Below are 24735 nucleotides of genomic sequence, written 5' to 3' on the forward strand. Positions count from 1 at the left end.
GTTAAATCTATACATTTCAATTCACTGTTGCTTGCTATGAGAAAACTGATTTCCACATCAGTGTGACAATGTCCAGGGAGAAGGCGTAATAAGATCTAATAAAGACTTTAACCTGAAGAGAGACAGGTTTAGATTAGACACAAGAAAGAAATTCCTCCCTGTGATGGTGGGGAGGCCCTGGCACAGGGAGGCCAGAGCACCAGATCCCCGATGACTGGTTCCCAATATTGACCTTACAAATTGCTTCCACAAATAAAAAACAGCAACTCTTCCACCAACACTTTCCCCATCTTTGGACGGAACACTGACTCCTCTCCAAATATCCATTGTGCTCATCTGCTGAACAGCTAAGCTATGAGTAGATGACTGAAACAAACGAGGACAACAATTGTGAAGCACTGAACAGAGTTGCTCTGGCAAAGTGTTTTCTCCCTGTCCCTGTGCTATAGGATGCTTCTCTTCCTTACTCTTCATTAAACTCTCCAAGGCCAGCTCACTGGGATGCTGCAAACCCTCCCCTGCAGCACAGTGCCCCTGACAATGAAGGGGGATTCTATTTGCCATCAAAGGGCTCATCTCATTCACCTAAACAAAAGCCATCTGTCTTCCCTGAGCATTCCCAAGGAAACACAGCACCAAAATTCAAAGTGTATTAGCCAAGAGATTATCCATGACAGTTTGAAAGCTGTACAGCCTCTTCTAAATTAAAATAAATTCAATGCCACCACATGTGAAAGGCAGAGCTCACTGGGTGGCATAAGGGGCATAATGATAATACAGATTCCTTAAATGTTGAAATATATATACACCTATATAAACCAACAGCAAAATGAGAGATCAAATTGAGAGCTTCTCTGTACCAAACAGGATAATTTATTCTGACTCCCTCACCACCACTTATTTCCATACCCTTCTTTCTGAAGAAATTAGATTTGTGATCCATTGCCCTCCAGTACAAGGCAGCTGAGTCTACAGGCAGACACATAGAGAAAAAGTTGCATCCTTCATGCTGAGGGAAGAAACGTGCTGCTTATTCTGCAGGGTCTAAAAACAGCCACTGGCCATTTTCCATCAGCAGAGCACACTTTGGAAGAGCAGCACGTGATGCTCTGAAGGGACACAGCGAATGCCACACCAGTCACTGGCACGTCTGGCCCACGTCAGTCAGTCTCTAAGGCTTTCCTGGCCCCTCGAGGTGCCCTCCTACCCCAGGGTCAGCCTGCTCTGGGCCGCCACTCCACCTTAAGAATGACAGGCTCGTGTCATTCTTAAAAAAGGAAAAAACCTTCTACCAAAAAAGGTGAAGCCATGTTTCCAACTGAAACTTGCACCTTGGTACACACTCTCTGAAGTCAGTGAAATGAAGGTAAAGCTCTCAATTTTGCCAGGATTTTGTTCTATGACATCACAGTGTACAATTATAAACTCATCTCTGTTTTCCTCCAGAATGGTGCTCCATCTTAATGCCAAGCTAAGAGGGTTACCTGCAGATCTAAGAAGATCTCCAAAAGCCACAAGAAGTCCATGCAATGACATTGACAGCATGATTTGCCTGCTGCCATTGTGCCACAGCATTAATTCTGTATGTGCGCACTATGGCATAGAGCCTGCATATGCTGAGAAAACCTTCAATGGTTGATGAGAACTAACAGTATGAAAGCTTTACATGCAAACCAGAACACTGCCACAGGGTGGGTTGTTCTGAAGCACAGGTTTGTACCACTGAACCCAAGGAGATGGCCAGGAACTCTCTGGAGATGCAGCTGCTCTGCTGTGCACTCTGCAGCACATGCCTAAGAAAACACTAGGCTGGAGCAGCCTGGGAAGGTCACGGATTCCAATGCTTCATCACTATTGTCTACATCAAAATCACTTGGCAGAATGATTAAACACAAAAAAAAAATCTGAGTAAGAAAAACCATCAAGTTATGCATGAAAAATGAGATTATGGCATCAGAACGAAGGGCACTGCAAATATGCTGACCAGGAAATCACTTCAAAGTGAACTGTGGTAAATGTGGCTTGGCCCCACTGCTTGGGAAAGATGTGTTTTCTATTTACGGTACATATCCATTTTTGAAATGTTTACACTCCGTCATTCAGGCTGAAAGGGCAGAGAGAGGTGACAGGCTGGAGAAAGCATGTCTTGTCTGGCACAGAAATGAGCCCCTCTGCACATTCCCAAACATGACCACCTCCTTATCCTGGACAACTGCAAACATACAGGCACACGTAGAAAAACAGAAATGCAAAAATTAATGCAGCAATTTAGCCATAAGAATACAGTCAGGCAGAATAAAAGGTCGCTGAAATAAATTAAGTATAATAATCTTACACTACAGACATGCAGAATGTGACATATGCTGAAATAATGTCTCAGAAAGGTAATGTTTACGTTTTCTACACCAGTAAGGATGACCAACACGTGTGATTTGGACAGCTGGGACTTGAGGTCTGTCTCATGTCCTAGTACCAGGTAAGAGCATGGTAGAGGGTTAGAACACAGAGCAGAAACTACTGAAGACATATTATAGTGGCAAAACCCAAATCATGCCCTGCCTGTGCTGGGCAGCAGAAGGAATATCAGCTCAGTGGGACCCAACAGAAGGTAGGCAGTCTAAACTTTCTGTTGGTTGTCACTCCTTGATGCAAACTCCAGCCAGCAATTCCAACCCCTATGAATGCTATCAATACCTCTGGTAGTTGCTACTACAATGCTGAGCCCAAGGCAGGAAAAGAAAGTTATTTTATTTCATTTTATACTTTTTAAATAAAGGCAGCAGGCAGCTAGACACAGCAAACACATTTCACAATGCACTGACCCTCAATTTAAAACACTAGAAATAGTATTTATATTTCTAGTGCAAAAAACCTCCAGCTTCATAAAGAAGCAAATGTCCCACTGAGAAGCTGCAGCATTCAGGGGCTCTGCACCCTCTCTATCCAAGAACGTCAGAGCCACCTTCTGCTCTTAATGAGAGCCCCAAAACTAATCTAATACTGGAAGAAAACAGTTTAATTCAACTTCTTGGTTTCAGCCTACTCTCCGTTTTTGGCTATATTTCAGTTTATAAGCCCCAAGGCTCTCACAAGCTGCTGCATCCCCAAACCTAACCCTTATTCCAAGTGATCTTAGAGTTACTTTGTGTTTCTGCAGTCCCTGCCCCAGCTGAGGGCAGACCCCAGTGCCTGGTGCTGGCTCACGACCCCACACCCCAGACTCCTGCAGCTCTCCTCAGCCCCTCAGGCCACTCACGCTGCTCGGAGCAGGCTCCCTCCGGCGGATGCAGCTCTGCTGGAGGAGCTGTGAGCCCACCGCAAGGCTCCTCCTGGGACAGGGCATCTCCCCCGGGACCAGGCTCCTCCTGCACCCCCACCCCGAGGTCCACCCCCTGCTCCTCCTTCCAGCCTGACAGTTGTGCAGCTCATGGCATTTGACAGGGCTTTCTCCTCTCCACAGGGAGCTGGTTAACCCTTTCCTTGGAAAAACAGTAATGCCAATTTTGCCATCTAAGGAATCCCGGTGCCTTTGCTCCCACTGCTACTACCCCAAATTCAGATAAAAACTGCACACCCTCCGTGCTGGTACCTGATGCTTTTGTCTTCAGCTTTTCCTGCCAGACAGTTCTGCTTCAAAAATACCCCCAACAAGGACCTTTCAACAGCTTCTCCACCGTTGCTTTTTCTATATGACAAATATAATCTCCCACCTCTCTGGAGCTGCCAGTATAAAGCCAGTTTTACAAAACTATAATAATTTACCATCTAATTCTGAGCTGGGTAAATGTTACTGCTGTAGAAAATGAGTTGGCTCAGGCTTCTTCCATCAGTGTTTAAAACAACGGCTACTTAAAGTCCAAAAATTGAAATATAACATCTAATTAGGAATCCTCTGATTAATCATTATTCTTTGCCATCTTGGATATTGTTTTGATAAATGAGGCTTAGGAGCCTGGCAAAGTCTTAATTACCAGTACTGCAGATGGCTACGAGGTGTGCACACAGCTTCTCTGGGTACATGGAGCAATGAAGAGCTCGATGTTCTCCGTGGCTCCAGGTGCACACACACCTTCCCAGCAATAGCAGCTCCCACTGCTCAGGTACACTGAGTACCTGACCAGTCTCACAGACAGGACGTGAGGCTACAGAGCCTGTAATTAGAAGAGCCTCTTGCAGCCACCCCAAGAACCCCTAGAGTCCAAGGAAGTGCCCCCTAAGCTGCCCACACTGGTAGCATTTAGGCCATATCTGAAGGACCATACCAAAACAGAGCCAACATCCCCTGTGCCAAAGCTAATAAACACTGTGATAAAGAACCATGGAATAACAACATCGAGTCACCATGCAGCTCTAGGATCACAGAATCACACAATGGTTTGGGTTGGAAGGCACCTTAAAGACCATCTCATTCCAACCTCCCTGTAATGGGCAGGGACACCTTCCACTAGACCAGGCAGCTTCATGTCCTGCCCAACCCAGCCTTGAACAACAGAGGTAAAGGCGAGGAACTCACCTGAGCCATCAAACCCATTCCATGTCTCTGAGAAGCTGCAGCATGGTTTGCAGCCACCCCATGGTGCAGAGCATGGTAACCATCCAGCAGATCCATGGCTGCACACACTCACCTCCCTGCAAAGCCAAGGGAGCTGCTACAGCCAGAGGATGAAGATAACTGCACTGCTGAGCAGCTTCTGAGGCCTTTTGTGAGCTTTAAAATTATTTCTGAGGGGCTCTGGGTTGAAAGCAACACTTTAACTACCACACATCAGCGCATTGGGCTGTACTTGCGGCAAATGGAGATAAAGTCAGCGACAAAGATAACTGAAAATATTTAATGTAGCTGCATCAAAACACACTCCAAGTGTAGAATTGTAAGCTTACACATAAGCCTGAAACAGGTTTGTGTAAGCCAGAGCTCAGATACCTCAACTTCGAGAATGCAGTATACATTCAGCGGTACTGACACCTCACCAAAATATGCTTTTGAACCTTCCAATGAGAGGATCCAATACCAGTTAAGGGCCTGTACTCACACAGGTTACTTTTCGGTAGATTTGAGCAGCATTCTGGCATTCTGAGTAAGGGTATTCTGAGGTAGCCATTTCCAGCATGCACATTCCAAAGGCGTAGACATCCACAGATTCATCATAGTGTTCCTCGTACATTTCCGGGGCCATGAATTCTGGTGTACCTACAAAGATAATGTTGGTTTTTTACAGGAGTCCAAACAGGCTTTACCAAAAGCTTTTTCACCTGTGAGAAGCGTGCCCAGTACAACTGTGTATAGCTGCATACGAGATAATTTCAAAAGAGCTCCCAGGGAGCAAATCCAATGTCAATGTATGCACTTCCATGCCCATGGCTTGCTGACAATAATCCAAAGTGGGGAAGCAGGGCAGAGGGGAAGCAGGACGGAGGGGAGGGGGAAGGAAAAGAACGAAAAATTTCAAAAATGAACGAGAAAATGAGCTATGGTTCATTTCCTGCCCATACTGAAGTGATAGAATGGTTTCTGTCTGGCTGGAGAGATGGATGAGTAAAGGGCCGGGGAGGTGAAAAGGGAAGAAGAAACGAGAACCTTCACTCTTGCTTTTATCAGTGCAAATTTGCATTTTTTTTTTTGTTGTTTCCTCCAGAGATACAGAGTAACCACCAGCAGGCAGACAGCACTTTGGAAGCCAGAAGTATCACAAATCACCTACAGAGTCATGCACAAAACATCAAACCTAATTCTGTCACTGGTTTAGTGGGACAAATCAATGAGGCTACTCACAGAACAAGGTCCTACTCAACAGGAATTAGGGTATCAGGAATCTGATGCACCTTGGTAAATATGAAGTGAGGCACTGGGAGATGCAGCTTGGGGACAAGCAGCAACCCCAACACCGGCAACATTTGCTCAGCAAACTACTCTGAAAAGGGAGGGCTTACAAAGCAAAACAGAAAACTACTAACATTTGGGTAATTCATTCCAGGAACTGTATCTCATACTGTAATTAATTTCTTTCCTTTCTACATAGAAAAGATGAAGGAAGAGAGATGAGTGCAATGGTGTGTCAAGGGACAGTAGCAGCAAGCTGTTGGGATGCCAAAAAAAGAGTGGCAGGTTTTGGACCATGAGAAAGACCCAGATGAACTCTTTCTGTCCAGCCTCAGCACCCAAACTGCCCCCAGCCCTGGCAGATCCCATCAATGCTTTGTAATGTCATCACTAATCAGCAGCAAAAGCACAACTCTAATTAAAACAACATAGAATCAGAAAAAGTAGTTCTGGCATATTCCAGGATGGTTTGGATTGGAAGGTGCCTTAAAGATCATCCCATCCACCCCGGCCACCTCACCCGCTGAGAGGCAGGGACACCTCCCACTGTCCCAGGCTGCTCCAAGCCCCATCCAGCCTGGCCTTGGGCACTGCCAGGGATCCAGGGGCAGCCACAGCTGCTCTGGGCACCCTGTGCCAGGGCCTGCCCACCCTCACAGTAATGTTTCTTCCTAATATCCAGTGTAAATCTCCTCTCCTCCAGTTACAAGCCATCACCCAAGTCCCTAAGAAATTGAGGAAATGTCACACCTGGAGGTGTCCCAGGCCAGGCTGGATGGAGCTTGGAGCAACCTGGGGTAGTGGAAGGTATCCCAGCCATGGCAGACAAGATGATCTTTAAGACCCCTTCTAATCCCAACCATTCTAGGATTTTCTGACTTGTCTAAAACGCTTTTTAAATGGCAACATAAAGGACAACCCTCAAAGTTAGGGTCTGCTTTTGCACACATTTCTGGAGCAGACTCAACTTATGAACAAGCATTTCTGTAAAATTAATTTCGCAAAATTCAAGACTGATCTCTTCCCTTGTTTATGTTCTTCCGCCTCGTCCTTCCACCTCAAAGACACTGATGCCTACAGCCTCAGCAAATCAGCCAGACCCATGCCATGGAGGCTCAGTGTAGTCACTCTCTCTGGGTGTTTGTCAAAGCTGTCACTAAGGCAGAGGCTGCTGCTCAGAAAAGGTTAACAGCTGCCACAGGAAATTATTTTGGAGGTGCTGCTGTGCTTTAGAAGGAACACAACTCAGCAGTGAATCTCATGAATTCCAGAGCATTTAAAACAAATCTGAAAAAGTGATTGCAATAGTCTAAGAAACAAATGGAATACCTGGCACCATTCCAAAACAGAACAAAAATGGCATTTCCCCCATTCCTTGGCGTGGAAAGGAATACCTACAAGCATCCTTCAACCTAACAGCCCAGCTAAACGTGAGGCTGCTCAGCACCCACTCAGCTGCTCTTGGCAGGAGCAGGTTTGGCCTGGCTGGGCTCCCGCAGAGACACTGCAGTGTGCTGATTTCATCCCTTCCAGCCAACGTGAAATGCAGCTACTGATATGCCTTCAGAGCTACTCCCTCTGCAGAGGGGGCAGCATTACTCATCACCAGTCTTTCCAAGCCTCCTTTATCCTCTCCTTGGAGCAGCAGTGCTCATGAAAATTATAAGCTTAGTTTGATTGCCAAAATGAATGCAGACACTTTGCCAGCATCCTGCACCCCTTACAGTATCAAATTCCTTTCAGACATGACTGTATTTTGATGGTGTTCTGTTCATAACTGATTTTATAAAAACCTGTGTAAGTATTACTAGTATTCTTACCAATATTAGTATTACTGATGCTACTCCTTGTATTGCTACTACTGATACTATTCCCAGTATTGATATTACTGATATTATTCCCAGTATTAGTACTTCTGGAATTATTCCCAATATTGGTATTACTTATATTATTCCCAGTATTGTTATTGTTGATATTATTCCAATATGTCCCATGAACAACTGTTACCCTGCAAAAAAATTATTTGAAGAAATACTGACCCTCAACAGAGAAAAAAAACCCACCAGTTACTAGAAGTTAAAAATGAGAGAAACTTAACAAATATAAACAAACACAAGTTCATTAAAATCAATGAAATTAAGCAGATCCACAGCAGCCAAGTACATATCTGAAATTTCTACTGTTTTGACTTCATTGGTTCTGGGCTCCCTACGCATTAAGGATGATACAGGAGGAAGGAGAAGAGGAAGTTATGATACCATTACTTACTGATTCCTATTTTTATAGGGGTATAGAGGCAACAGTCCCAAACCCACTTGAACTTCCACTACCAATTTGCTACTTTAAAATCACTAATGCAAAATGGGAAAGGAAGATGTTAAACAGACAGCCACGATACTGACCGAGGGAAGCCAAGGAGAACAGGAGCATTACCTATGACACTTTTGGCAAATGAAGCTCTTTTGAGTGTTGCCAGACCCAAGTCTCCTATTTTCACAGATCCAGTTGGTCCAGTAATAAAAATATTATCACATTTCAAGTCTCTGTGAATTATTGGTGGAGTTCTTGTGTGTAAGAAAAGAAGACCCTTCAGGATTTGCCGACACCAACTCCGCAGGACTTTAGGTTTCATCACTTTAAACCTCTTCAGATACCTGGAGCACAACACACACACAAATGGGTAAAAAGGAAGCGAAAATATTTTGTTAGAGATTTGAGGGGCTTTAACAGCACAGCTTAAGTTTTCTGAAACTCCACTATGGATAAAAGCCCCTTATTAGATGCCACCAGAGCAGCACAGAAATATCCCAAAATTGAACTAAATAGATCTTTTCAAAGGAGGAATTAGAGCATTCAGTTTTAGGGAGGATGATAATGAGCATTTTTGGTGCAAATACAACCAAATATTTTGAAGTCTAATTGTTCAGTGATTCATTTCATGAAGAGAAGAGCTTTGGAATATGTTCATATATTTTGAATCAGAAGAATACTGAAGTTTAATTTTAACCACAAACTTAGACCTTTGTACCACACACCTGCGCTTCTATCTATTTACCTGAAGCGCTGGTTGGGAGGGGACATTTAGGGAAGATGCAGGGACTGCTAATGCACTGTCAGAGCAGCACACTGGGTGAGTACTGCTCCCATTGGGGCTGAAAATCTGTTCCAGAATTCATGCCAACTGCTTTATATCAGCCTTAACAAGACTGTCAGTACCAGAAGCTATTAATTCATCCTGTTTAGGAGATAACCTAGAGCACCTTCAGCTTCTGAGAGATTCTACCATTCAAGTGCTATTCCATTTGAATTCCCTAACAAAACATGCAAATACAAGCCCAAGAGCAAGCACAAAACACACCCTGACAAATCCAAACGTCACAGGCGGAAAATGAAACACGCCAGAGAACAGCTTTGAGTTGCATAACCGAAACAGGGAAGCGGGCAGAAAGAGATGGAGGCCAAAATTCTGCCCATCAAACCACTGCGGTTCAAATGCAGGGACAAATGACAGACACCAGAGAACAGCTCCATTTTTTGCTTTTATCTGGAGATGGTTTTTTTCAGCATACAAAAGTAGGATTTTGCTATAAATGTCTGCTGCTATTCTTAGCCCCTTGCAGGAGCGCAGTACTTACGTCTTCAGCGTTCCAGAGGTCATCAGCTCGGTAACCAGCACGATGCATCTTTTGCCTTTTGCACAGGATTCCCAGAAGTCATAAAACCTCACGATGTTTGGGTGCTGTAGACCTTTCAACATTTCTGCTTCCTCTTTAAATCTCTGCCTCTCTACTTTTGTGAGTTTTCTGTCCTATAAGCCAAAACGAGACATTATTATTAGTGATGGACAAAAATAAAGGCCCTGCATTGCCAGGGTGTTCAGAATTTTGGATTTGTTTTATGCTCGTGTCAAGAGCAATCATAAAATCTTTTATGTAAGAGAGCAGCAGCATTATGAACTAGGGCACTCGGCCTAATTCCAGTATCAAGAAGACAAAGAGATGCCTGTGCTAACGCCATTCCTGTGACAGCACTAATATTTCAGGCACCACGAACACAGCCGTGGCACGATGGATCAACCCTCAGCTATTTCTTCATGTTTGGGTGTCGAGAGGCTCCCCATCCAAGGGATTAATAGCCACAGGATGCCATTTCCAGGACTGGGTGTTCTCACAGCCAGGACGGCTCCCACTGCCCTCATCTGCTCCTGGATGCACTGGTACAAAGCACCAGCTGAGGTCCTTGCTGCTCACCACACTGGGTTCTACAGCCCATCCTGTTCACCTCAGGCTACATTAAAACCATGTTACTTTCCAAAAAAAATCCAAACACATAAATTTTTCTATGCGTTTGCTGCTCTGCTTAATTTTGGAGACTTTCCCCTTCTTTTTGGTAAAGGAAGTGTTTGCAACTGTCCTTCAGCTTCTCGCATAGGCTGCATAGCACGGAAATTCTTTAGATTGGAAATGTGAAAATGTCATGTTCTACTACTCTGGTTTTCCTGGGGAATTTCAGGGCATTTCCCCTCCAGGCTATGACATGACCCTGTCCAGCACATGCAGAGACTCTCTGTCTCTCCCATGGCTCCAGGGCTGCCTGGACCTCCCCAGCACATGGACACCTCAAAGAGGCAGCCTGGACACTCGCTCCAACCTCTTAGGATGATGAAACAGAGCAGCGTGGGAGTTCCACCCAAACCCCACCATCATGCCCCCCTTGGTTTGCCCCCCTTGGCCAAAGCACTGCCCACCCCTGCACTAGAAATTGAGCTTTTGGGATCTTTAGAAGGTGCTCTAAGTCAGAAAGCCAAAGGCTCGTCAATTACCAAGATTAATTAGTTTGTATTTTGACCTCAGACTTCTTTCTTTTCTCAAGTCAGTTAGGCACATCTATACTAGCTGCACTCCTATGCACACAGAATGAATTAAATGGGAACACAGCTGACTTGTAGCCAAGATGCAAAAGAATCAGCCACTGCCATTTCCACAGCCTGTCCTCACCCACAATCCCAGACAGTTCGAGATGGGAATGAGAATTCCCATGGCTACAAACACTTCACACAGAGACTTCATCACAGGAAACACAGGGTTGGAACCATGATTTGGCTCTTGGTGGATGACAAAGCCCTGCCCCAGCGCCGTGTGCGCACAGGGGGAGCGTTTCCATTGGCACTGGGGCTCTTCAGGGTGCTCTCTGTTCACTCTGAGATCTGTGGAGCAGCACCAGAGCAAAACCTGCCCCAGCAGCAGCAGCAGCCGCCCAGGGGCTGGGCAGTGCAGGGTGCCCAGGGCAGGCAGAGCCCCCCATGCCCCTCAGGGACAGCAGCACACAGAACACCCACAGCCAAGCCAGGCAGCACCTCCGCTGCTCTGCACCAGCCACCTTTCTTCTACAGCAAAAAAATAAAGCTAAAAAAACCAACAAAAAAACCAAGCTGTCTAACAAGTCAGGCAAGAAGAGCCACAGAACTGCTCTCAAATCCACCACTTCTTCCCTACTGATGAGTTTCCTTCTAACTTAAAACCTGTAGAATAAATCAGACACACTGCTGTTAGGAAGGAGAAGGAGCAAGTCCCCATTCAAGGCAGGAAGAGCAGAGTGGGAGCTGGCAGAGAAAAGGAAAGGTGGCCTCACAGATCCAGCAGATTTGCAAATACTTTCCAATTAAAAAAAAAAAAAAAAAGTAATACCATAGTCCTTGACTCTCATTTCCAGGTTTCTGAGCACTGTGAGAACTTTTCCACTGCTACTTCATTACTTCATTGGTAACTTTTAAAACTATCCTTCAGCACACAACCATATTCTGTATATTCTACATATGACAAGTAGGATCATTTTTGGCAACTGCAACAAAGTGATTCTGGAAGGCAAATGTGTGTTTTATTTGTAATTACAGTAGAAAAAAATCTGGATTTTTTAAACCAGATTGAAGAAAAAGCATTGAGCACTGCTGAAGAATTGAGCATTGTTTTCCAGATGGAGAGGCAAGGTGAGAGCCAGGGCAGAGCAGCCACTCCTGCAGCTGCAGCCTCCACCACAGGAGGGGTCTCTGGTGCCATCAGGGCTCAAACAGCCTCCTCGAAATTCCTCCAGGCTCAACCTGACATGAGTCACTGGCAAAAACATAAGCTGATTCTGAAAGGGCTTAAAGGTCGAAGTGTTTTCTACTCTGAAGCAGCAGAAACACCTGTTTAACTGCATGACTCACTCAGGGTTTAATCCAAACCCGAGAAACCTTCACTGGGGTCAGAGACACTCATTCCCCATCATATAATCCACATAAGGCAAAATGTCCTCATCCTGAAACTAAGGATGTAAACCTCAAACAACCTCCAGGCATTACATTTTAATGTAATTACATTAAAACAGAATTGTTTGGAAAGGTCATGACAAAGGTTATGACAAAGAAAGGTGGTCATAGACTCATGGAATAGTTTGGGTTGGAAGGGGCCCTAAAGATCATCTGGGTATGAGGAAGAAACTGCACTGTGAGGGTGGGCAGGCCCTGGCACAGGGTGCCCAGAGCAGCTGTGGCTGCCCCTGGATCCCTGGCAGTGCCCAAGGCCAGGCTGGACAGGGCTGGGAGCAGCCTGGGACAGTGGGAGGTGTCCCTGCCATGGCAGGGGTGGACAAGATGGGATTTGAGGTCCCTTCCAACCCAAACCATCCTGTGATTCTATGAATTTCTGATCAGCACTTTGGAGCCTCAATTCTGGTAAATCCCACACTCATTTAAACTGGATTAACATGATATTTGCAGCAGGAAGATACAAAGAAGTGAATAATCTATCTATAACCAAATTTCTGCTAATACAACACATGTATGTTCTCTGCGTCTCCCTACTTATCACAGCTGGGAAGAAAATGCTTCTCTCTGTTAATATAAATTTTATCCCTTCATTTAGTTCCTTATGGGGAACAACAGCAAAGACAGGAATCAGTAAGTAAATGTGTTAACAAAAGGAAAGGGAAAACTTACTAATTAAATTTCTGGAATGACACCCAAATTAACAGCAGGAACATGTTTAGTTAGTCATCCCCAAGCATCATTTCCTCCAGGTTGTAACATATGGGCTCTGACTAAGGATATGAAAATTATACAAGCAGGAGACTGGCTTTCACCTGAGCCTTCAGAAGATTTCCAAGATTAACAAACAAGGTCAAGTTTCTTGCCTAATTCCTTGCAAGGAGGAAATCGATTTGGGAATGAACTCCACCCCCCTCACCATGAAGAAAGGGGCCCTTGCAAAGAAGGCTACACAAATTTTTCACATTCAATACGTAGAACCTGTGCAGGAGTAGGGTCTGGAGCACAGCTGTTGCAAACTAGAAAGTTGTGCTGCTTTGCAGTTTCACAGAAATTTTTTAATTTTCTCCTTTTAAAGTCTTGAATTTTCACTAATGTTAAAAATTTTTAAACTACTTTAAACACTTGAGTATCTTCCCTACTTCCTGGCCTACGGACGTCTGTGTCCAGCTAGCCTATAAATACTGTTTTTTTAAAAGTTTTGTGTTTTGTTTTGTTTTTAAATTCTTAAACTGACATAGCTGCATTTACTGATGGTTATTTAATTTTCTCTCATTTTGAACAGATGAAGGCCTGACTGTAAGGCAAGTAGGAGCACTAGGTGAGAAACGAGGGCAGGGCTCACCTCCATCATGCAGAAGCCTGACCCACGCTGCTGATGAAGAAAATGAAAACAGAGGCACTTCTGAGCCAGGGACAGAAATCAAATACCTACATCAGCAGAATGAACATCTGTTCAGATCATTCCGTTTTCACATCTGCATTCCAAGTCCACACTTTTGCACATGTACCGCAACTACTCCTCTAACCAGAGATGGCCTCAAGTGTGAAGTCAGCCTGGGACCCACTGCCAGCTGTCTCCTGTGGAACTGTCTGTCAGTTTCCTGTGGATTTATGGACGGTAGCAGTCCTGCTTTCACGTACCAGCCTTATATCTTTAGTATCATCCTGCCTATGCAATAAATGTTTAATAGCATCCAGGACCTTTCATTCCCACACCCCACATACTCAGTTATAAGCACTTAGCACTGACAGCAATCCTAAAGGATAAAATCCCCTCTCTGTGAACAAATGGTAGATGCCATGAGACAACTTGCAAATCAAGAAAAAAAGATTTTACAGCTTCACTCCCTCTCAGAATCCAGCCAACATTCTTTTCAGTCGGTAACCCCGGCCAAGTTACAGCCTGCTATTTGTCAGCGGCACTACTGAAGCGCAGGGAGGTTTTCCCAGGGGGAACTCATTTTCCAAAGGCATAAAAGCAGTCCTTGTCCCCATGGATACTCACAATTCAGTGAACAGGAGCTATGGAACAGGCTGAGGAAGATTTACTTATTTGCCTGAGTCATTGCTGGAAATCTATGGAAAATTAGGAATTGTATTCAGATCTTTATGGCTAAATTTGGCACAGCAGAAGAGGCTGAGTGTGGTTTATTGCTGGATATAGCTTGCTGCTTTCTAAATTGATTAAGGCATACCTCAAAGCCTTACAGCAGAGGAACAGTGGGATTCACATCTTCTGTTGAACCTCAGAACTTCAGCAGTTCATCCTGAGAGGGCAGGAGGAAGGGGGATCAATACCCCAAATCTCCAATCCCCAAAGAGCTACAAACACACCCAAGAAACACAACACCATAGACAGGCCATGTGTTTTAGAGGTGAAAACCTCTGTACACCACAGGCAGAGTGTGTTTTACAGGTGAAAACCTCCCAACATAACCACACCATGACAACCTATGCCTAAACAAAAGAAGTTCTTGTCACAAGCAATTAAATTAATTTCAGGTAGCACCTCCTCAACTTCCTTAATTACCAGTGCTTCACAGGTTCCACATAAGCCTGTGAATGCAGATAACACACCAAAACAGTTCTGACTTGCCTCACAAAACACCTTTCTCAAAGGAAACTCTGAAATCAATGTGTGAAGAAAGCTCCACGATACCAGATTCCCCTTGAAAGAAAAAGCCCTAACCACGAAAAAACCACTTCAGGCATGTCATGAGAACCTGGTGTTTCATATTTTCTGGAATCCCATCTGACCCCAGCATTTACTGAAGTTTAAGCAACAATTGGTTGTTTTTTTAAATAGCGTTCTGCTTCAGCCTACTTCTTGTAACCCACAAACACAGTAACTGGGCAGGTGAATTACCCTCGCTCCAGTGCTGGATTGTCAGCACTGGAGGGATGCTCCAGCTATCCCCCGGAGGCTCAGCCCTGGGCTGGCCCACAGCAGGAGTGGAGAGACATTTCAGTGCTGGGCCTAAAATATCACCTTCAAAGAGGTGGAAACGGGGGACAGGAGCAGAGAGAACTCACTGCCCTTGAAGGGCTGTACCCCTGGTGTGCTGTGACCATTAAAACCTCTCAGCAGCAGCCCAGTGCAGAGTGCTCATGTGCTGGGATAAGCCATCCCCTTCGTGCTTCATTCATCTCACCTCCTTACTCTAAGGCAGTTTGCAAATTAACTTATTGTATAGATATGAAATCCCCTTATATTTTCTGGTCTAGTGGAAGGTCATGGGGGTTGGAAGATGATCTCTGAGGTCACTTCCAACTCAAACCATTCAAGGATTCTATTATTCTCTTTGCTGTGTGTTTGCTACACAGACACAGTATCTTTCCTAAAGAAGAGAAATGCCACCTCTTGCCCACCTGAGAGCCTGCCAGAGAAGCCCCACCACCCTCTGCAGTCTGAGAGGAGGCACCAAAACTGTTGTTATTTACCAAATGTTGTCATTTACCCAAACAGCATGCAACGCTCCCTCGGCCAATGAGCCTCACCAACCAAAATAAACACAGCGTGAAGAATTAGCAGAATAAGCAAAGTTTGATTTAGCTTTGCTCTGGCAAGTTTAATCTTGGGGCAGCATTCAATCCTGCCTTTCTAACAAGAAAACAGCATTTTCATCCCATTATTGCTACCATTTCCCGTCTAGTTATAACCTAGCAATTGCACACTTCAATCTGTAAAACACTCTTAAAGTGAAATATTCGTACCAGTGAATTAATCACAGTCCACCAGGAACCCTAAACAGGCAATAGGATGCTCAGTTGGTCTGTGATGATGGCTTAGTTCAGCTCCCCCAGTGAGACTGTCCAAGACAAACGCTGCTTTCTCACACTCCTGTTGCCCCCTACCCTCTGTGGCAGGATGGAGAGTAGAATATATATTTTCTGACTCCCAAATAAAGCCCTTGGACTGTGTTGCATTTGTCAGTGAACCCCAGGTCAGGCAGCCTTACCAATCCTAGAAGATGCCCATGGAATAGCCCTTCAAGCACTGTGATGACGTCCCTGAAGGGTTGGCAGTCTTCCATTACACACTAAGTACATTTATTTTAGGAAACTACCTCAAGTTCAAATTAGTAAAAAAATTACCACAAACCCACAAAACACCCTAAGATTCCCCACCAAACAGACAGATGGAGTAAACTGTAGGTGAGATTTTTCAGAGTTCCTCAAATCATCTTTCCTACACAGCTATGAATATACCTCTAATATGACTACTCTTCTAACAAAATCACCTTGTGTCACATAAAAGCAGCACAAAAAGCCATTTCTCACTTGATGCTGTGCTGAGCTCCAGGAGAGCACTGAGCATGAGGAGATCCCCTTGGCCACTGAACCACAGAACCCCTTGAGTTAGGAAGAATCCATGAGGATCATTGAATCCAATGCCAGCCCTGCCCAGACCCCCCAACAATCCCACCCTGGGCATCCCTGGCAGTGCTGCCCAAAGGCTCCTGCAGCTCTGGCAGCCTCGGGGCTGTGCCCGTTCCCTGGGGAGCCTGGGCAGGGCCAGCACCCTCTGGGGGAAGAGCCTTGCCCTAAAATTCAACCTAACCCTGCCCTGGCACAGCTTCATGGTGATCACTCAGATCCTATCATCGGTCACCAAAAGGAAGAGATGAGCGCCTGCCCCCTCTCCTGTCCCTCAGGAGGAAGTTGCAGACCACAGTGAGGTCTGTCATCGTCACCATCATTGTCACCAGCATCAGTCTCAGTGACCAGAGCTGCAGCAGCTGTCTCGAGCTCTCCATGCAGAACATCTTGTACCATCCACATCCTTTATCGCGCCAATGACTTAGCCTTTTTGAGCTGGACACATTTTATCTTGTTCCCAGTGAAGAGCTGTCCTGGTGCCAGGCACGCATGGAAAACTTGCCCACACAGCTTTCAGTGTAAGTTCAGCATCTCAGAAATTTTCATGTCCCTGTTTCCACAAAACATGCAAGACTGACCAAGTTCATATGTGCCTTTACACTGACATGCTGAAATTAATTATACTGAGGGATAGGAATGCAAAATAGCTGGAAAGCAGAAAAGTGATGAGTCTTTGCACAGATCTTAATTTAAACTCCAACAGTAGCTCAATGAATCCTGGAGAGAAACTTTCTCAGCTCTTCCCTCACACTGCGGCCTACTAAGCCTCCTACACCAAGTCATTTAATGCTTCTGTGCCCACATTTTGCATTTCTAACGCACACAGAAAAAGGATAAGGAGTTCCTCAGTGCACCCAGGAGATCTATGGAAGAGCAGCACGCTAAATCTCAGGGGTCTCTGTGGTCAGGATGACCCCAAGATGTGTCACAGAGTCTCTTTTCCCAGCCCAGCAACTGAAGGAGGAGTCAGGATTCTTCTGCTTTTCAAGGTTGTTTATTTTCTGTTATCTATAATAACATTCTTTCCCTGACCTGCTGAGGTCCATTCAGCAGGTCAGTCAGTGGCACACTCCCCACCTTCAGGCCGGTGTTGTCTTTTTTATACGAAAAACTACCTGTACTTTATTTACAATTATTTTCCAATACCTATCACCTTTGTCAGACAGTGTGTTCCTACTCTAAACCAATCCAAAAGTGCCACCGTCATCCAGAAGGTGGAGGCTAGGAAGAAGGAGAAAGAAGAACAAGGCACGCCCAAATTCTTCCTCTTGGGACCCCGAGTCCCCATTCTAAAACCCCCCAAATTCTACTTTTCACCCTGTGACAAACTATCATTCTACTTAAAACTTTCATGGCTTGTAATTCCTCATTTAAGGTTGGTAATTTTTTCCATGGGTCAAGATCAAAGGCACAGGGGTCTTGGGCTCTGTGCCAAGGTCCCTGAGCCCCCTGGCAGGGCATTGGCCATCCAGGGCAGCCAGAGGGATGTCCTGGGTTCCAACACCTAACCAGCAGTATTGAAAGCTCTTCTCATCCCAACCTGCTGTTAGTTTTAGCTAGGGACCTTTGAGGGGAAATACCGGAAAATATTCCTTTAGAATAATTTGCTCTGTTTTGAAGAAAACGTCCTTGCAGAGGGTCATATAATTGCAAATACCTAAATCCCCAGGTAATGTCCAGCACTAGGTTGGACAGGTCTTGGAGTGACGGGGTCTAATGGAAGGTGTCCCTGCTTGTGGCAGGGGTGGAACAGGATGAGCTCTAAGGTCCCTTCTAACCCAAACCATCCTGTGATTCCATAAACTCCTGCATCTGAAAAGTCATGAGCCTCAAAGGCCCTGAAGCTGCTCCAGGAACACTGCTCTTGTTCCAGCCCTGCTCCACCGCATGCAGCACCCAAGAAAGGACCAACTGCTTACTGCTGCTGCTGCTGGAGGTAAAATTCAAAAGAAAACATGAGTGGGAAGAATATAGTGTGGAGATGAAGGAAAAAGCAAATAGCCCAACTGCCATAACAACTCAAGAGACTGGACAAGCATTCAATGCTTGCAAAGCTCTGGGAAATTGAGGAGAGGGACCTTTCACTGTCACAAAGCCACTCTTCAGATTGGGGTATCCCAGCTCCTAAATATTTAACAGAGCTATGTGTCTGGAGTTTGGAAATGTCTTCCTTGTGAACCTTTCTAAGTGCTGTAAGGAGCTGTCACTTGTGGTGCATTTCTAACACCACTTGACAACCTGTTAGAAAACACTCCAAGGCAAATGCTGCACTCCCAGACAGGATACATTCATCACAGTCTCCCATAATGGTTAGGAATTAAGCTGAAAGCATCCCTTTTGTAACAAAATAGTTCCTTTTTCTTGATTTTCCCTCCTGCAAAGCTTGACATTCTATAGCCCCGCTCAAAAGAATTACAGGAGCTTGTCAACTAAAACACACTAATAATTCAAAATTGAACTACTCCCCATCCCTTGGACAGCAAGGCATGAAAGGGTAACATCAACATGAGTATGTGAGAAACAGATCTGGGCCATTTTCCAAGGAGATTATATGTTTGGGTTGATAAATATAATAACATTGACATAACAAACTCAGATTTCTGCAATGCATTTGCTTCACATTAAGAATTTTAATGAAACAGAAAATATCTGTTTACATTAAATAATTAAAAATTGGGTAAGCAATAAAAATACACATCCTTGAGGATTTTTCATGAGGTTTTGCAGGGCTGAGGTTTTATTCTAACAAAGTGATTTGAATTTTTACAAAGAACCGTGGGAAAAAAGCTCATCACTAGTAACAAATGCGAAATTTAGAAAGAATTAGGAGAATTCTGCAGCATCAAAGTGACAGGCCACCAAGAGGGACTGAGCTTCCTGTGTAAACTGCATGTGAGCAGCCCAACAGTGCTGGGGCTGGACAGCCAGCCTGGCCATGGACTGATCCCAACAGGGAAGAGCAGCTCCCAGTGCAGAGAGCACCGTGGCCCTCAGCACAGACCCTGGCTGGGAGAACCAGTAAAGCACTGGGCTCTGCTCTCCATGCTGGGGAGTTCAGGCTGAACAGCTTCTCTGAGTGTCAGGGATGACCAAATTCACTGAAGAAACTCTTACAAACCAAGGCACACACAGGAGGCTTGATCAGACAACCACAGAAGTACTTTGTAACTTGAAGTCTACGAAACTATTCTGTTACAGCCCCCCTTATGTTACAGGACACAGGACCTTGGCTAAGGCCCAAGATACTGATTCAAATGGTTGTTACCAACGCAAACAAGAAAGTTCAAATCTTGGCTAGACACTACCCCTGAAAACAAAGTCAGCAGTCCCAAATCTAAACAAATGTGAGTGATGCTCAGTCATAGGAGTCCCTGCAGCCTTTCGTGACAAGAATTTGAAAACTGGGTAAGAAAAGAAAACCCAACAAAAACAACCCATGTCTCGTACTTGCAGATTCCAAACTGGTGGGCACAGACACATTCCTTATGAGTTGGTGTGTTCAGCTTTGATCACAGCTGTTTTGTAATTTAAAATCTGTGGCCTACAGCAGTATGGATTTTACAATGTGATGGAAGAATTATTATATGGACTGTAGTTAACAAACAACATTTGACAGAGACTCTATGGAAACAACAATAATTAGGAAACACTACATTTTATTTTCTGAAAGATTTCAAGAACAGAATCACTGAATGAATTAGGTTGGAAGGGACCTTAAAGATCATCTTGTTCCCCCAACCCCAGGCAGGGACACCTACCACCAAGCCCCAAAGTCCAGCCTGGCCTTGGGCACTGCCAGGGATCCAGGGGCAGACCCAGCTGCTCTGGGCACTCTGTGCCAGGGCCTACCCTCCCTCACAGGGAACATTCCCAATATCCCATCCATCCCTGCCCTCTGGCACTGGGAGCCATTCCCTGTGTCCTGTCCCTCCATCTCTTGTCCCCAGTCCCTCTGCAGCTCTCCTGGAGCCCCTTTAGGCCCTGGCAGGGGTTCTGAGCTCTCCCTGGAGCCTTCTTTTGTCCAGGTGAGCACCCCCAGCTCTGCCAGCCTGGCTCAGAGCAGAGGGATCCAGCCCTGGGAGCAGCTCCAGGGCCTCCTCTGGGTCTCTCCAGCAGCTCCACACCATTCTCCTGCAGAGGCCCCAGGGCTGGGTGCAGTGCTCCAGGTCCCACCTGAGGGGGAGAATCATGCCCTTCAACAGCTGGTGACAGCCCAGGACCCAGATGGTTGAAGAATACTCAAAAGGCTTTCAAATGGGAAAGCTAAGTTAAGGGAAAGAACTGCCTGGTAGTTTGAGCTTCACGCTCCAATTTCATGGAGTAGTGCAAGAAGATAGTGTTTGCAGAGACTATTTGCCAAAAAGGCTTGTTGTATGTTTAATCACATATTGTTTCCTACATTCATAAAACCCAATACAAGTTAGAAAAGCATACGGAACCCTTCTGCTCTGTTCTCTCTCTCTCTCTTCAGCTGACAGGAAAAAGCAAAAGCTGACTTTATCAACTCCCTTAAGTGGGGATCTATGGAGATGACACTGCTCTTGGCTACCTTGATGTGCACCTACACAAAGCAAACAAAAAATCCTTTTCATTTGGCTGTTTGACTTCAGGCACACCAACAAGGTACTATGGAATCGAAGAACCCACCCCCAGAGAGACAGACCAACAGAAGGATTTGCCCTTTATCAATTTAGGTAAATAAAAGGACTAAAATCTCTTCCAACAAGACATCTGAAGAAAAGAACAGTAGTGCATACACATATCATATTAACTGGAATGAACAGCACTTCATTTGATTGCTTAGATTTGTTTTTTTAAAGAAAATTGTATTGCCAGCAAAATGTAGGATTGAAGAACCATTGGGTTCAATGCATCTTAAAATGGTTCAATCCATTAATCCATAAATAGCATTACTGGTATACGCTTTCGCCAAGAAGTTTTTAAAAATAACTTTTTTTCTCTGAAGATCGATCTCCTTGCTCAGTAAAACTTTAAAAAAAAAAAATACAGCATCATGAAAAAACATGACTAGAAGTTTGGAGAAACTACCTAGGAACTATGCAAAGCTTTCATGTGACTTTAAAAGGCTCTGTGATTATTTTTTTAACTTTACAAAATTCAGGTGCTTCATCTCTCCTTAGAGGATAAAGGCTTTTCTATTAATAAAGACCAATCAATATGGCCATTTATGATTGCAAAGACTGGTATCTCTGAGGTCCCTGTGATTGCATAGGATAAAAGCTTTTTCCACCTGTGAAACAACAGACTTATTAATACTGAAAGAGAAAAAGCAATTGGAGTAAGATTTTTTTTAATTACCAGTAGTAATGGACACCCACTGTATGGAATTTAAATCCCAGGACTGTGTTTCCCACAGTCCCCACGATAAGTGACAGGTGAGTACATGAAAGGGCCTCATCAGTCAACAAGTCATCGTGCAGTCTTGGGGAAAAGGGAACGTGTACAGAAAAACGAAAGCACCGATGTCTGTAGCGTTGTCTGAACAAAATGCAAGCAGTGCATTAACCATGTATCACCAATACCTGCCCCACCCTGGGAAAAAGAAAGGTTGTAGGATAGGACCTTGCAGGAAACATATCCTTTTTGAATATTGCAGAGGAAATGCAGTTACGACACCATGATAAATAGCACAAGGCATGAAAATGCCTTAAAAGCTTACATAAGAGGGCAGGGCTGTCATTAAAACTCAGTGGCACATTAAAACCCAAGGCCACACACCTGCTTGCCATAGACTGTACCCAAGTAGGAGGCACACAGCAGTTTATGAGTCCACCTGAAAGTCCAGCTGAAGTCTGGAACAGCAGTTTCTGCTTTTCTTTACAGCTCATGCTGATGTGTAGCTGGGGAGAGGTACTGAAAAAGTTCAGAAAGCACAGTTTAAACTAAAGGGGTTTGTTTGTTTTTTACATCACTGTGCAATTTGGCAACTCTCTATCCTCATGTGCACACACTATCAATGGGCTTCATTCCCTGAAAGCTGCCAGGGATTTCTGGGCCCTCATACTCCTTTGCAAACAAATGCTTTATTACAGACAAAGCTGTGCACTGCTTTAGTGTTCCTGTCACAGCCACACCAGGATCACAAAGGGTTCCACAGATGCCGATTCTGCCAGGTCACAGTTCTGCAGGAGGAGAGAGATGCAGTGAGAAATGGCCACCAGCCTGAACCCTCGTGGGCTGTCTCTGTCCATAGAGCTTCCACACAGGTGCACCCGCAGAGAGGCAGAGATGCAGCCCGAGCCCCCCGCGAGCGCCATCACCCAGAGCAGGCTGCGCTGCCCGTGCACGTACAATAAATGAACGTGCCACACCTGAGAGCTGGGCTCAGCACAGCCTGCCCACTCGGCTCAGATCCCTGCCAGCCACGCAGGGAGCCCTTCATTTCCTGCACAAAATGTACAGGCTCATCAAGAGGAGATGCCCATGGAAATCTGGCCATTTGACAGCTCTACCAGCCTCACAAGAAATATACAGGAGCCCTGTTTTCTCCTCCTGGTGCTTACCATACCTCCAAGCTCTTGATTCCACAAACCACTACCCTGTCAGCAAGCCAGGCAGCACCAGATTGGACATATGACACTTCTCTGACTAAACACCATCTGCTTCGTGTGCCAAAGAACAATTCCACTCGCAGCCAGCCAGCACCACTCCCCAGAAGAGCACCAGTGGAAGTGATACATGTCATTATTAAATAATACTGCTCATGTTCTACTAACAGAAGCACAAGGACCCATTTTTGGTTATGAAAACACTGACAAGGTCCACTGGTTTAATTTTATCCTAAAATGGGAGCATATGGAAAATGGTGCCCTAGGGAATAAAGCTATTCTCCTCAACAGATGTTCTTGCCAAAGGAAACATTTGGAAGGAAAGCAGGTGTGATTGATGAGATGGTTCACAACTGTAAACTTGGCCAAACAGCAACACCATTTCCATTTCATTTTGGGCTATAGCAAGAAGAAAGAAAAGCAATTATATTGCCGTAACAGAAAGGGAGGAGGGCAAACACACACTCGTACTGTGTCCTTATAGAAACCATACTGTATGTTAAAATAATGCCTAGCAAAAACAGTAATAATGTAATCGTCTTTCCAATAAAGTGTTATGATTTCACAAAAAAACCCCTTCAACGTAATGATAATACAGTAACGAATTTAGAGCTGATTTACCACTACACCAAATCAGATTAGTTCCTCTTTTGTTATTACTGTCTCTCTTTACCAACCTTAAGTTAATAACCAACAATTTCTTCAAGTCTTTTTACTTGGCTGCTTCACTAAACACACGCTGAGCCAGGAACAGACCTACTCTCAACATACGAAGTTTTGTGAAAAAGCAGGCACTAACCTCAGTGTTTTAGCACCAGCCAAAAATGACACATTAACATTTCACTGCTTTTGAGATTTAAGTGCTGCATTTTTCCTCTGTTACAACCAAGCCCCACCATATAAGCTGTGACAGTACTGGCACTCGCTTGACACTTTCAGATTATGCTGAGTAGAAGGCAGCAAGACACTTGATACAGCATCCTTGGGAAGACTGAATTCTTACAAACAGCGACCTTAGCAAATGCTCCCAGACACAGCATTTCTAGAAAATATCAAGATAAGGCTCCTTCATTCTGCAGGATTCTCTATGATGTCCAGGTACCCTTGCAAATTAAATCATAGAAACACTGGTTGAAAACCTTTTTTCAACCCTGTCATTAAGGAAAAAGGAAAAAGAATCACCACTAGTAGGCTATTTAAAACAAGATCAGAAAGACAGCAGGAAACACCAACATCTACTGGGAACACCCTACCGTCACTTCCCCAGTTGTAACAATGAAGGCTGATAAATTAAGGATGACAATATTAGTTCACATGTGACCCCATCACTTTGGGCTGGAATCCCAGAGGAATGGCAGGACCCCAAGAGCCAGGGCCAGGCTCCGATGCTGCTCTCCTGGCTCTGAGGCTCCGTGACCATCCCTGCACGCTGAGCAAGTCACACACTCTTCCTGTGTAGAGCAACATTTTGCTTAAAACCACTCCAATCCTCCAGTGCTGGAAAAACCACTATCAGCCAGGCCACATCAGTTTATCTCTGCTCTTAAGTTCAAGGACATCGGACACTTGGGTGATTTTTCTGATTCTGAGCCTCCAGCCATCACCAAGAACTCCAACAAAAATCAAACCTATAAACAAAAGTGTAAATGTACAACCTT

General features: G+C 44.8%; 1 protein-coding gene across 1 annotated transcript in view; it reads right to left on the reverse strand.

Moving 5' to 3' along the window:
- Positions 1-24735, reverse strand: part of WNK2 (WNK lysine deficient protein kinase 2) — a 93004-nt gene that overhangs the window by 50699 nt on the left and 17570 nt on the right. Inside the window, exons 2-4 of the mRNA XM_059480071.1 lie at positions 9457-9629; positions 8255-8475; positions 5034-5191 (exon numbers count right to left, since the gene is read on the reverse strand). Coding sequence (XP_059336054.1) covers positions 5034-5191; positions 8255-8475; positions 9457-9629 — 552 coding nt within the window. The remainder of the gene's footprint in view (positions 1-5033; positions 5192-8254; positions 8476-9456; positions 9630-24735) is intronic.

The sequence above is a fragment of the Ammospiza nelsoni genome, chromosome 11, assembly GCF_027579445.1.
Source record: "Ammospiza nelsoni isolate bAmmNel1 chromosome 11, bAmmNel1.pri, whole genome shotgun sequence".
NCBI lineage: Eukaryota > Metazoa > Chordata > Aves > Passeriformes > Passerellidae > Ammospiza > Ammospiza nelsoni.